The sequence below is a fragment of the Schistocerca cancellata genome, chromosome 10, assembly GCF_023864275.1.
Source record: "Schistocerca cancellata isolate TAMUIC-IGC-003103 chromosome 10, iqSchCanc2.1, whole genome shotgun sequence".
Classification (NCBI taxonomy): domain Eukaryota; kingdom Metazoa; phylum Arthropoda; class Insecta; order Orthoptera; family Acrididae; genus Schistocerca; species Schistocerca cancellata.
Window position 1 is genome coordinate 153,730,660 of NC_064635.1, and position 14,796 is coordinate 153,745,455.

Consider the following 14,796-nt stretch of genomic DNA (forward strand, 5'->3'; position numbering starts at 1 on the left):
AGAGGATGGCGATTCTGCCTTGACACTGGGCAATTTCACAACCTCAGAGCCGAATCTGAGGTTGCATGTCGACATGGCCATGTCCTTCATGAAGGAAGAGGGCAACTGGGGGGCCCCTACACAAGGGGGCGCACCTGACTTCGTTGTCCACAACTCAGGTCACACCTGACAGAGGGACCAGTTGGCAATTTGGGAACGTAGCAGCTTAGACTATCACCGCTCCTTGGGCCTGGTCTGTACCAGCGGGTACATGCGAACCTTACCTGTCAACCCAGGGCTGGCAATAATGCGTGACCCAGTCACCTGTTATACATCAGTCAGACGCCTGAGCCAGCCTTGAGGAGTGCACAGGGAGGAAGAAGAAAAAGAAGAACCTGAAATGCCAAAGTGGAGAAAGTAAACAAAGGAAAAGGGAAAAATAAATAGTGGTGAGACTGTTCTTACGTCAGCAACAGAACAGTACATTCCCACTAACACCCCAAACATGTTCCCAAAGGGAGGGGAAAAAGAATAACAAGATCATAGACGTGCAGCCTAGTAGGGAAATGATGCTGCAAAGGTTGGGGCCCCATGATAGCCAAGCACAAACTGGCCATGGCAAGCCCCCTGGGGGGTGGGGGCACTGGGTAAATATATTCACACTTTTGCCTCGGTAGGTTTTAACATTATTAATACACACATTTTTGACACCTCACCAAGAAAAAAACTGAATAAAGGAGATTAACTCTTTCGGGGCTACAGCCATGCATCTATGCCCAACAGGTAGGAAGGCCTGAGGGCTAAAAGCATTATGTACACCAGGGTGCAGGAGGTGCTAAATGGATAATATAGAATGGCAACTCACTGTTGTCCATGTTTCAACATTGCTGCCAATACTGTCAATATCTGCTTTTCTTGTCAGAAAGCATTACAGTTTTCACCTGCTCCTGGTTCATTTCAATTTACGAGTTGATCTGCTACATGCAATTTGACTTCCTAACCCACACAAAAGGAAAGATGCATACATGCGTAAGCTGAAGGGCTAATTAACTGACGTATAAGATGCCGCAAAAGGCAAACAGTGCAGCAAAATATATACAGTTTCTGAGCAACACTCATTGCTGCATGGAACAGAAGACTGTCCAAGTTCTGAGCGTCTATGAATGGCTCCTTTCAAAACTATGGATCTGGAAACGTACTTGTGCAGCATATACTGTAAATCTCAAGTTAAAGAATTCTTCAGTCACAAATAAAAACACTCATATCTCCAAAATAATTTTTTGTAACCCAGAATAAACTTATAGAAGAAAGGTCAGATTAGTTTTGAAGCTCTATTTCATGGTGACCGTAAACTGCAACCAATATGACGGTACAGTGAGATGATGATTTTAAAAAGAGTAATATTGAAAAGGGTTTCTATGTGCAAGTGGCCTACAGTGGCTGCAGCCTTCAGCGGTCATAGGGCCACGTCCACCGTCCGGAGGCCAGGCGCACAAAACATTCACCCCATTAGCCGGCCGAGCAGGCAGGAAGCTCGGCGCTAGCAGCCACGAAAGGGTTAATAATAATAATAAACAAGAAGAAAGCTATAAATTTTGTAGTATTTGAATCTAAAATATGGATAGCAAGGCAACTGGACACCAGAGGAAGTAACATCAAGAATTTTCACTTTTGCATTTGTTTCCTGGAACGTTCCTTGCTTTATTCCTCCAAATACAAACAGCCCCAGGTTTTGTACTCACGTTTTAAAAACAGCGCTGTTTGCAAATGTAAAATTTCACTTTACTCACAAAAAAAATTTATCAAATGTGAACTTACACAGCATGCCCCTGTAATGGAGATCCGAGTTCCGGGCCTGGGTCCGAGCCTGGATGGCGTCAAGGATCGCATCTGCGGAGACCAGGCCGGCAGGCCTGACAACGCCGAGCAGCTCTGAGAGGGACATGAGGGGCAGCCGCACTGTCGACACCACTTCCCCCAATGCCCGCTCACCACACTCAGGGTTGGCTGCAGCCCACTGGCACACAGCACGGAAGATGTCAACCTCGGGGGCATAGAAGGAGTCGCGTGACAGCAGCTCTGTGAGGGCTTCCTGCAACATGCCATACAAAATGGTTACTACTGACATTTTCCTGTTTTCTGTGGGTGGAGGAGGAGGACGAGATGGTGGTGGTGGTGGTAATTTTCAACTGAAGACTGGTTTGAAGCAGTTCTCCATACTAGTCTATCCCGTGCAATCTTCTTCATCTCTGCCTGACTACTGCAACCTGCAATTTTTGCACCTCCTAATGGTATTAAAGCCATTGTCACCCCCTGCAATTTTTCCTCCACACACCTACCTCCATTACCAAACTGCCGATTCCTTGACGGCTCAGAATGTGTTGTATCAACAGATCCCTTCTTTTATTAAGATTGCATCATAAATTTTTTTCCTCCCCAATTTGACTGAGTACCGTTTCATAACTGTACAAAACATTATCAGTTTATTCGTCACGTCAAATCTGGGTAAAATCTCAAGATTTCAATGAAATCTTCAATTCTCTTTGCCAGGAATAACTGACCAACTTGACTGCTGTTGTGGTGAACATTTACAGCTCACACATGGCTTGCTATTGGTAGGGACTCTGCAAAATTCGCAACTGGTGTTAAATATGAACACAGTTATGATATCTGACTCTAAACACAAAAATGTGAAATTACACAATAAATGCTATTTCACAGTGAACTGTACTCCTATGAACTATTTTATCAGACGTAGTTTGAAATGGCTTTACGTTCTTTATACAAACACTGAAAATGAACTCAGTTTTCGGTTACTGGTACTGCAGATCATCTAGTGAAGAAAGATTTCTAAAAATGATGTGCATAAGAATGTGTTTTCAAAACAAAAATTGCATGAATGCAATGACATATCACTGCACTTGATGCTCTGCTGCCACACTGATTGTGGGAAGTTTAATGGTCCATGTAAAGAGACAATCATATAATGCAATGTAGGACTCAATCGTGGGTCCTAGCAGCTTTAAACAAACACACACATAAGTTTGCCTACTAGCTGAAGTTCAAAAGCTGCTATAATGCTGACACTTTAACATGGCAGTTCTAGGTGACAGGTGTTCTGAATTGTGATTGCGTCAAATACTGTCAGGCGTTGGGTCTGAACCACCTCATTTATGGCACAGCCAGTATCAGCAAGCGATTGCACAGTAGCCCACACTAAACGCTTTGCATTCTGTGCTGCAGGCTGTTTTCTTATTTTGAAATGAGTGAAGAAACTAATCCTGGTCCACTATGGAGATTGATAATGAACATCAAAAACCAAATGGGACTGGCAATCCCCATGACCAGGCATAAGATTGTGCTACTGCAGAAACACAAAACATAGATGCAGGCTGGGTGCCCTGTGAGAAGGCTTGTTTCCCCACCCTGCTTCTCTCCTCTCCCATTATAGTTTGTTTTACACTCGTGGCCATGTGCCGATTTATAGTGTCCGTACCATGCACTGTAAGGTGACCGGAAAACAAAATCCGTTAATATATTTTGACTTCAATGAAAGTCTTCCCCTAACATGTGAATAGACATATTTTTGGTTCTGCTTCCACGTCATCTACCTTGTGGGTTCTATCTGTAGCATTGTAAATTATGGGTCGCAGAGCTACGAATTCCCATGAAAAACATCAAATTTGCTACCCTACAGATTTTTTAATTATCAAACTGGGTGGGAAAAGAAAAATAATGTTGAGAATGGCCTTAAATCAGAGGCATGAAAATGGCACTGCTTCTCAACAGAAACATTCTTTTTCTTTTCAGTCAATTTCAAAGCACTAAGGCTTATTTTCAAGCATGAGGTGTGACAACTCTTTAAAAGTAAAGGCCTAATCATTTATTAAAATATTATATAGGCAAATTTCACCAAAGATAGTCTCGAATTTTGCCGAAAATACATGCTACAGTTTCAGATCCCTAGTAATCGGTTGGTGTACATTGTCATTGTCATTACGTCGTGCTGCCAGAGGCTGTGTCTATGTCTGCATTGAGGGAGCCAATAATCTCATAGGAACGTAGATAATTCAGTGCACTTATGAGTTTTCTCAGTATCAAGAGCTTGCTTCCAAACACTTAAGATTGCAACCACTGTCCACATTAAAGGCATCCTGATTACTGATTCTTTAATACAGAATCCTGGTGTATAGAAGGAAAGGACATGATTTTAGCTTATTCATGTTATTTTTGTTTCTTTGTGAGACTATGTTCATCAACTACTGATTTCACAAGTTCTGGATTTTGAAAGTTCATTCAGTGTTCCACACAGCACTCAGTAACACTACCAACAGACCAACTAATTTAGTTGTTTCCATACTAACAATGAATCTGTACTAAAGCCTACAGCAGGGTCAGCATAAGATGAGCACTGACAGTTGCAGTGTGCTGGGTGCGCCTGCTCCATGGGTCTATCCCAGACAATAACTTGGTGTCTGCTTCATGGGCCTACATCAACCAATAACTCAATGCAACTTTGTAAATGTCTTTATGGCAACACCTCAATGTTGTCACAGCACTGTAGATGGCTATTGTTCCACATACAGCTATTGTTCCCAGATGCAGCCATAAACCATAAATGAAAGCTGGCAAAGGCACGGTGGGCTGTCTCGGGGACCTTTTTACACCACCTTGACCATAGGATTGGTTTCTCTACGATTTTTATCTCCCCTTCACCCCACTCTACCCTTCATTTGCAAACTGACCCATGAATCAGTATGTGACCTATCAATCAATCTGATGTTTTAGTCACATCCTGTGACATCTTTCCTCCCCAGTTTGAGTCAGTACCTCTTCATTAGTTATCCAATATAATGTTCAGCATACTTCTGTAGCATCAAATTTCTTATCTGGACAGTTTATTGTCCACATTTCATTTCTGCACAATGCTACATTCCAGACAAATTTCTGCCATTATCAGGTACTTTGTTTCCCAAGTAACAAACCTCATCTACTACTATTACTGTGTCACATCATGGTGTAATTCCCTCTCTGTCTTCGTAGTCCTTTTGTGAAATCAAAGTTGGCAGCTGTAGAATTTTTCTGCCGTCAGTCTCAAATGCAGGTTCTCTAAATTTTGTCATTAGTGTTTCACAAAAACCATGTCATCTTCCATCCAGAAATTCCCATATGTATCTTCATGAAGTACTTCTGTAGTACTTGACATTTATCGAATTTACCAGTACAAATCTAGCTGCAAGCAACTGAACTGCTTCGATATATTTCTTTAATACGACACGGTGGGGATACAAACAATCGAGTACTCAGGAATGGGTTGCACTAGAGTTATATTTACTGCCCCCTTTGTAGATGAGCTACCTCTTCCTAGAATACTCTTAATAAACCAAAGTCGACTATCTGTCCCTATTACCGACCATAAGCATTCACTCAATTTCATATTGCTGTGCAATGTTTATGCCTTTATATTTAATCAACATTACTGTGTCAAGCAATGGCCACTAATACAGTATTCTAACATTACAGGACTGTTTTTTCTTACTTACCTGCATTAACCTACATGTTCTCTACATTTAGAGTAAGCTGTCATTCATTACACCAAAGAAATTCTGTACAAGATACCCTGTATCATCCCACAGACACTCAACTACATTTTATCACCACTGTTTTACTTTTGTTGATGTTCATCTTTTAACTTTGTTCAAGATATTATCCAGTCCACTGTACCTCACAAATACTGGGCAGAATGCACTGACAATGACAGTGGCCATTGGTAGCACTCACCGGTGACAGCTGCAAGAAAGTCTGGTGCCTAAGCATCTCGGCAGCATGCCTCTCCATGTAGGCGGCACATACCGCTTGCAGGTGGGTAAGACCGTAAAGCCGCGCAGCATCAAACACAATGCAGGCATTCCGCACCTGCAAGGCCTCCCTCAAGTAGTCTGAAATACTCGCCTCCAGGTCCACAAAACCGTACTGGTGGGCTAGGCCTAGAATGTCCAACACCACATCTTCCTGCAAAGCAATTGTACACACTATTAACAGCAACATAGTAAAAAGTCTGACATTATTCTACTCTGAAAACATTTAAGTGTATAAATTTCACCTCACAGCTGGTTGATTTTTTTTTCTTTTTCATGGGGGAAGGAGGGGGGAGGGCAGGGGGGGACAAACAAGCACAGTCGTCAGTCCCATGTTCTAAGTAATCAATGGAGGAACAGCACAAATAGCACAGTCCAGTCAACGAGAAGGGAGAGCAAGGCACCCCAGAAACACTACACATGGTGGGGCACCAGCACCGCCACCAACCTGTCCCAGCACCGCCACTGACCTGTCCCAACATCCATATTATACCATCATCATGATAAAACAGAGATGACACTAGGGGAAAAAGCACAAGAAATGGGGAAACAAAACAGACCAGACAAAATGGAGGAAAAAGATGGGGAGAACCCGACCAGTGTGGAGACAAGGTCAAGGCCATCATAATCAATGCCTACGATAACAGACTCAAATTCCAGAGGAAGGAGGGAGAGCATATTTAGTGTGAAGGGCCAAAAGGCGGGGATAGTCCAGCAAAATACAGATCACCACGAGGAAAGCCCCAAAACTACAAAAAGGGGGAGGGGGGGGGGTGTTTGCTCCTTGCAGAGTAAAAAAACCCTGGGTCAACCTAGAATAGCAATTATGAAGGTGACAGAGGATGGTAGATTACCACCTGGAGAGGAAGAGGGAAGACGCCACGTGGTAGGTGTCTCCTGTATTGGGCGAGGTTTATTATTGGGGAGGGGTGTTGGGTGTGGAGTGGTAGCCTCCCAAGAGTTAGCACAAACCCATCTCTGGACGTCACAGGGAGAATGGGGCATAGGTTCCCGGCGAACACCCTCCCACCCAGACGATCAGCAAGTTCATTATCCAGGATACCTACGTAGTCAGGGATCCAAAGGAAATCAATCGAACACGCAGCACCAACCAGTCCAGCAAGAAGGTAGTGGATGGCAGATACCAGAGGGTGGCTGGAAAACTTCTGGTGATAGCCTGAAGGCCACTCATTGAGTACATACATAACACAACTTGGCAAGTGACGGCCATTTAATTAAGCAGAGGGCTCCATAGATGACCATCAATTCTGCAGTGAACACCTCACATGTGGCAGGCAAGAGATGGTGTTCCATGCCAACAGAAGATGTGACGGCATACCCCACAATCAGTGGATTTAGAGCCATCGGTGTAAAATAAACAAGGGCATCCTGAAACTGCCACAAGGAAATTTGGAACAAACAACAGAACACGACTGGAGTGATGGACACTTTTGAACCCTAGAAGAGATCCATTCAAATCCGGGACACCAAGGGTCTAAACAACGGGAGGAAAGGGGATAGGGAGAAAAATGAGGAAGAGCACAAAGAGGTAAGATGAAAATCAGAGCGAAGAGAAGACAAAGCCCAACTGGCCAATCAACCCGTGGGTGGGCAGCAGTAAGCCACAAAAAGAATGTACCAGGATAGGTGGGGTTGGGGTTGGGTTGTTTGAGGGGAGAGACGAAACAGCGAGGTCATTGGTATCATCGGATTAGGGAAGGACAGGGAAGAGAGTCAGTTGTGCCCTTTCAGAGGAACCATCCCGATATTTGTCTGGAGCGATTTAAGGAAATCACGGGGAAACCTAAATCAGGATGGCCGGACACGGGATTGAACCGCCATCCTCCCGAATGCGAGTCCAGAGTGCTAACTGCTGCGCCACCTCGCTCGGTCAGGAGAGGTGAGCAGAGGAAGAGTGGATACCGAGAGCATAGGGAAGCAGGAGCTGGGACCACCAAATCTAAAGGGGAGGAATCCCAATGTCAACCAGAAGTTGTTGACAGAGCTAGTGCAAAAGGCACCAGTGGCTAAACAGATACCAGGATAGTGAGCCATGTCCAAGAGGAAGGAGCAGCTGGTCTATAAACTTGATAGTCATAGTCCAGACAAGACAGAACTGACGCCCTGTCCGCCGCTCGTGGTCTCGCGGTAGCGTTCTCGCTTCCCGAGCACGGGGTCCCGGGTTCGATTCCCGGCGGGGTCAGGGATTTTCACCTGCCTCGAGATGACTGGGTGTTTGTGTTGTCCTCATCGTTTCATCATCATCCAGGAAAGTGGCGAAATTGGACTGAGCAAAGATTGGGTAATTGTACGGGCGCTGATAACCATGCAGTTGAGCGCCCCACAAACCAAACATCATCACCTCAGAACTGACGCCCAGTAAAGGCAGGGAAAGGTTGAATGATCTGCACCCCCCAAGAGATGTGGGCAAGGATGCAAAGGACACTGAATTTACAACAGTCAACATTCAGATTATGGATATGGGGGCAACCAACTAAGCTTTTTGTCATAAACAAGACCCAAGAAACGGAAGCAGGGGACCCCAGTCAGGTGTTGGGCATCAAGCTAGAGCTCCAGATCAAGATGGACTGTATTACGGTGACAAAAATGCACCACCCTCGACTTAAGGGGGAAGTACTGAAAACTGTTTAAGTATCCACATGGAAGTGCACCAGATGGCACCCTGGAGCTGTCATTCCGCAGAGGCCACTACCATATTTACTCGAATCTACGCCACACTCAAATCTACGCCGCACCTGAAAAATGAGACTTGAAATCAAGGGGAAAAAAAAAATTTCCAAATCTAAGCCGCACCTGAAATTCGAGACTCTACATTCAAGGGGAGAAAAGTTTTAGACCGCGCCTCCAAATCTAAACAAAGTTGGTCCATTGTATATGCGACACAATTTAGATCGAGTGGCACCCTGGAGGTACAGGTACAGTAGTTTGGTTCGAGCCATAAGCTTAAGAGTTAAGCTTTACCAAGTAGCCATTGCTATGTGTCAGGCGCTCCGTTCATATTTATACGGTTACCCTTCCTTTTTCACGTGTTTCGCCTGGTTTGAATCGATTGCTTATTTTGCTTTGATCTGGTAAGTGCCATTTTTTTGTTATAGGTGTTTACGTCACACTAAGCTGAAAATGCATTATTGTACTGTGTCATGCATTGTTTGTCGCATTCTGATAATGAGTTTTTACGACCTGTCACCGCTCGTGGCGTGGCTTGCTTTTGTGCGCCCTACCGCAGCTTACAATTTTATTATTTTTTTTTTTTTAAAAAGAGAGGAATTGAGTGAAAAGAGCGAAACAATGGCAAGAGAATGTTATTTGTTGTTACTTACACTGCTGCTTTCTTTGATAATGATGAACAAGAACCAAATAATAGACTGCGTACGATAGAAGATGTTCTGAACGAGAGTCTAGCGAAAATTTTTCTCCGTTTGAAAATCTTTGCAGATGTCTCTTTAGTACATTATATTCTGCACAGAAATTAAGAGTATCTTAAACTTAAAAATCTAGTCAGTTGCCGTGCTTCATTTCTGACTGTATCACTATTCAGCATAAGAATAATACGAATATAAACATGACATGATATGTATATTCTTCTGCGTTTGCTATTCTCTCCCTCTAGTTTCGTAGTTTATTTGGCACACAGGATTTAAATGAGATAGCAGCAAAGACGAAAGAATACATGGCATAATGTTTACATTCCTCTACATTTTCTTTTAATTTATTTACTGACACAGAGGTTTTGGTGCCAGTATTTATCTTTGTGCCTGCAAAGCATGACTGTGTAGCACTACATATATTCGAAGGCAGAAGTCAGTTGTGGCAGCACCTACCAACATTTTTCAGAGCTTCCGCTTACTTTGCACTCGATTCTAAGCTGCAGGTGGTTTTTTGGATTACAAAAACTGGAAAAAAAGTGCAGCTTAGATTCGAGTAAATACAGTAACTGTGAGCTAGCGCAAATACAGAAATCATCCACGTACAGAGCAGGGGTGACAAGTGGTCCACCAGAGCATCCTTAATTCACTACATCTTTGTTGTCTTTCTATGGACTACACTGTTCTGTGGTAGACTTCTTACCTGACATGTGGGTAGTCTGGGTTCGATTCCTGGAATTGAATATTTTTAATCAAAGGTTCATGTTCTACAACCATTTCTGTGGCACTTAAAATACACACAGATGGAACAATTATACTTTTTATTTTAAACCATTTTTATTAATCTTTTATGAAAGATCAGTGACTAAGCAGTTATATTTGCAACAAGAATAGGAATTTTGTTGCATGATGTGGAATTAGAAATAAGAAGACGTGCATTTTTCATTAAAAAATTACAGTTATATATGTTTTAATTAGCATATATTTAGTAAATTTTATATCTAAATGACATAGGCATTCAGCCCCCCCACCTCCCCCCCCAGAACCATGGACCCTGCCGCTGGTGAGGCGGCTTGCATGCCTTAGCGATACAGAGAGCCATACCACAGGTTTAACTACAATGGAAGGGTATCTGTTGAGAGGCCACACAACCGTGTGGTTCCTGAAGAGGAGCAGCAGCCTTTTCAGTAGTTGCAGGGGCAACAGTCTGGATGATTGACTGATCTGGCCTTGTAACATTAACCAAAATGGCCTTGCTGTGCTGGTACTGCGAACGGCTGAAAGCAAGGGGAAACTACAGCCATAATGCTTTCCCGAGGGCATGCAGCTTTACTGTATGGTTAAACGATGATAGCATCCTGTTGTGTAAAATATTCCAGAGGTAAAATAGTCCACCAATCAGATCTCCGGGCAAGGACTTCTCAGGAGGACCAAGACGCATTCTACAGATCAGAGTGTGGAATGTCAGACCCCTTAATCGGGAAGGTAGGTTAGAAAACTTAAAAAGGGAAATGGATAAGTTAAAACTACATGTAGAGGGAATTAGTGAAGTTCAGTGGCAGGAGGAACAAGACTTTTTCTCAAGTGAATGCAGGGTCATAAATACAAAATCAAATAGGGATGACGTAGGAGTAGGTTTAGTAATGAATAAAAAAAAACAGGAGCACTGGTAAGCTACTACGAACAGCATAGTGAACGCATTATTGTAGCCAAACAGACACTAAGCCCACGCCTACCACAGTAGTACAAGTTCATATGCCAATTAGCTCTGCAGACAATGAAGAGATTGAAGAAATATATGATGCGATGAAAGAAATTATTCAGATAGTGAAGGGAGACGAAAATGAGGGACTGGAATTCGATAGTAGGAAAAGGAAGAGAAGGAAAAGTTGTAGGTGAATAAGGAATGGGTTTTTTTTTTTTTTTTTTTTGTGGTTTTAGGGCGCACAACTTCAATGGTCATTAGCGCCCTGACTACTCTAAGAATGCACCGCGAGGCACAAGTTGACAACAACAACTAAAAGGGAAAACACGATAAAAGACAGACTGACAGGCATAGGATTAAAAAACAGCATCATCAAATGTCCTTAGCGAGGTTTGTCAAATTGATAAAACGAAGAACACGAGCAGCTGCTCGTGGGTCATCCGCTAAAATGGCATCGAAAGTATTTGGCAGGTTAAGATCGAGGCGCAGTGTGTTAAGATCTGGACAGGACATTAAAATGTGTCGAACCGTCAGCAAGTGCCCACATGGGCAGAACGGCGCCGGCGCAGCTGTCAGCAGATGGCGATGGCTGAACTGGCAGTGTCCAATTCTTAACCGGGCTAAAACGACCTCCTCCCGCCGAGAAGGGCGTGAGGAGGACGTCCAAGCCACAGGAAGAGGTTTTAAGGCCCGAAGCTTGTTGTCGGTAAGTGCAGCCCAATCGGCATGCCACAGCGATAAAATGCGCCGACAAATGACCCTGCTAAAATCGGACGAAGGGACACAACAAGAAGCTGTCCGAGGCTGGAGGACCGCAGCCTTGGCCGCGGCATCTGCAGCTTCGTTCCCAGGGATACAGACATGGCCAGGAACCCACATAAAGCTAACCGGAGAACCGACGTCCACCAGCTGCTGAAGAGAGCGTTGGATCCGGTGTACGAAAGGGTGAACCGGGTACGGATCACTGAGGCTCTGGATGGCACTCAGGGAATCTGAGCAGATGACATAAGCAGAATGTCGGTGGCGGCAGATGTAAAGAACAGCCTGGTAGAGGGCACAGAGCTCAGCTGTGAAGACCGAACAATGGCCATGGAGCCGGTATTTGAAACTGTGTGCCCCGACAATAAAGGAACACCCGACCCCGTCATTGGTCTTAGAGCCATCTGTATAAATGAAAGTCATGTTGATGAACTTCGAACGAAGTTCCAAAAAACGGGAGTGGTAGACCGAACCGGGGGTGACCTCTTTTGGGAGCGAGCTGAGGTCAAGGTGAACGCGGACCTGAGCCTGGAGCCAAGGTGGCGTGCGGCTCTCGCCCACTCGAAAGGTTGCAGGGAGTGAAAAAATTAAGGTGTTGAAGGAGGCGACGAAAGCGAACTCCAGGGGGTAGCAGGGCAGAGACATACAACCCGTATTGACGGTCAAGAGAGTCGTCAAAAAAGGAACGATAAGACGGATGGTCGGGCATTGACAGTAGCCGACAGGCATACCGACAAAGCAGTATATAGCGCCGGTAGGTGAGTGGCAATTCGCCAGCATCAGCATGAAGACTCTCTACGGGACTGGTATAAAATGCTCCGATCGCAAGTCGTAAACCCCGATGTTGTATGGAGTTGAGGCGGCGTAAGATGGATGGCCGTGCAGAGGAGTATACGAAGCTCCCATAATCCAGCTTGGAGTGGACGATCGACCGATATAGACCAAGTAGGACGGTTCGATCCGCTCCCCACGACATACCACTGAGAACACGGAGGACATTGAAAGAACGGGTACAACGGGCGGCCAAATATGACACATGTGGAGACCAGCTAAGTTTCCTGTCAAAGGTAAGGCCTAAAAATTTGGTTGTCTCCACGATTGGGAGAGCAACGGGACCGAGTCGTAAGGACGGTGGGAGAAACACTTTGTAGCGCCAGAAGTTAATACAGACCGTCTTCTCGGCAGAAAAACGGAAGCCATTGGCGACACTCCAGGAGTAAAGACGGTCAAGAGAACGCTGAAGACAGCGCTCCAGGACACGTGTACACTGCGCGCTGCAATAGATGGTAAAATCGTCCACGAAAAGGGAGCCTGATACATCAGCTGGGAGGCAATCCATTATTGGATTGATCGCGATGGCGAAGAGAGCGACACTCAAAACTGAGCCCTGTGGCACCCCATTCTCCTGGCGAAAGGTGTCGGACAGGACAGAACCCACACGTACCCTGAACTGTCGATCCATTAAAAAGGAACGAATAAAAAGAGGGAGGCGACCGCGAAGGCCCCATGTATGCATGGTGCGGAGAATGCCCGCCCTCCAACAGGTGTCGTAAGCCTTCTCCAAATCAAAGAACACAGCCGCGGTCGGGCGCGTCCGCAAGAAGTGATTCATAATGAAGGTCGACAAGGTAACCAGATGGTCAACAGCAGAGCGGCGCCTACGAAATCCACATTGTACATTGGTAAGTAGGCGGCGAGACTCGAGCAGCCAAACCAATCGAGAGTTAACCATGCGCTCCATCACTTTACAGACACAGCTGGTAAGCGAGATAGGTCGATAACTGGAAGGCAAGTGCTTGTCCTTCCCCGGCTTAGGAATCGGGACAACAATAGACTCGTGCCAGCATGCGGGAACATGTCCCTCAATCCAGATGCGATTGTATGTACGAAGAAGAAAACCTTTACCCGCAGGAGAAAGGTTCTTCAGCATCTGAATATGAATAGAATCTGGCCCTGGAGCGGAGGACCGTGATCGGCCAAGTGCGTTTTCGAGTTCCCGCATGGTGAATGGGGCATTATAACATTCACAATTCGAGGAGCGGAAGTTAGGTGGCCTAGCCTCCTCTGGCTGTTTGCGGGGGAGGAAGGCAGGGTGGTAATGAGCGGAGCTCGAAACCTCTGCGAAAAAGTGGCCAAAGGCATTGGAGACAGCCTCAGGGGCCCCAAGGACGTCATTCGCGACCTTCAAGCCAGAAACTGGTGAGTGGACCTTAGTGCCAGATAGCCGGCGCAGGCTACCCCAGACAACAGAAGAAGGAGTAAAACTGTTGAAGGTGCTTGTGAAAGCAGCCCAGCTGGCTTTCTTGCTTTCTTTGATAATACGACGACACTGAGCACGTAATCGTTTATAATTGATACAATTCGCCACTGTAGGGTGGCGTTTAAATGTGCGTAAAGCACGTCGCCGAGCACGTAAAGCGTCTCTACATGCTGCGGTCCACCAGGGGACCGGAACGCGACGTGGAGAAGGAGGAGGGTGAGGGATGGAATATTCAGCAGCAGTGAGAATGACTTCCGTGAGGTGTGCGACCTGACGATCGCAGCTTGTGAAGGTTTGATCCTGAAAGGTCGCCCTGGAAGAGAAGAGCCCCCAGTCTGCCTTGGAGATGGTCCAATTAGAGAAGCTCGGAGAGGGGGTATGCTGCAGGAGATGGATAACACACGGGAAGTGGTCGCTCGAATATGTATCAGAAAGTGCATACCACTCAAACCGGCGTACATGGGAATAGGTGTGAGATGTGTCCGAAAGAAAAGTAGGGGCGCCAGTATTGAGGCAGACAAGATTGAGCTGGTTGAAAAGGTCTGCTAACAAGGAGCCCCTCGGGCAGGATGCTGGAGAGCCCCAAAGGGGATGGTGGGCATTGAAGTCTCCAGTTAACAAAAATGGTGCAGGTAGCTGAGCAATAAGTTGCATCATGTCTGCCCTGGTAACGGCAGATGACGATGGAGTGTAAACGGTACAAAAGGAAAACGTAAAAGTGGGGAGAGTAATGCGGATGGCAACTGCCTGCAGGCCGGTGTGCAACGTGATGGGATCGTAGTAAATATCATCCCGGACCATCAACATAACCCCTCAATGAGCTGGGATACCTACCACAGGGGGTAGGTC

At 45.5% G+C, this 14,796-nt stretch overlaps 1 protein-coding gene across 3 annotated transcripts in view; it reads right to left on the reverse strand.

Moving 5' to 3' along the window:
* The window catches only part of LOC126106338 (BTB/POZ domain-containing protein 9), a 116,685-nt gene that overhangs the window by 54,044 nt on the left and 47,845 nt on the right, over positions 1-14,796 (reverse strand). For all 3 annotated transcript variants that reach the window (XM_049912588.1, XM_049912590.1, XM_049912589.1), the window contains exons 4-5: positions 5,761-5,991; positions 1,798-2,071 (exon numbers count right to left, since the gene is read on the reverse strand). In XM_049912588.1, coding sequence (XP_049768545.1) covers positions 1,798-2,071; positions 5,761-5,991 — 505 coding nt within the window. The remainder of the gene's footprint in view (positions 1-1,797; positions 2,072-5,760; positions 5,992-14,796) is intronic.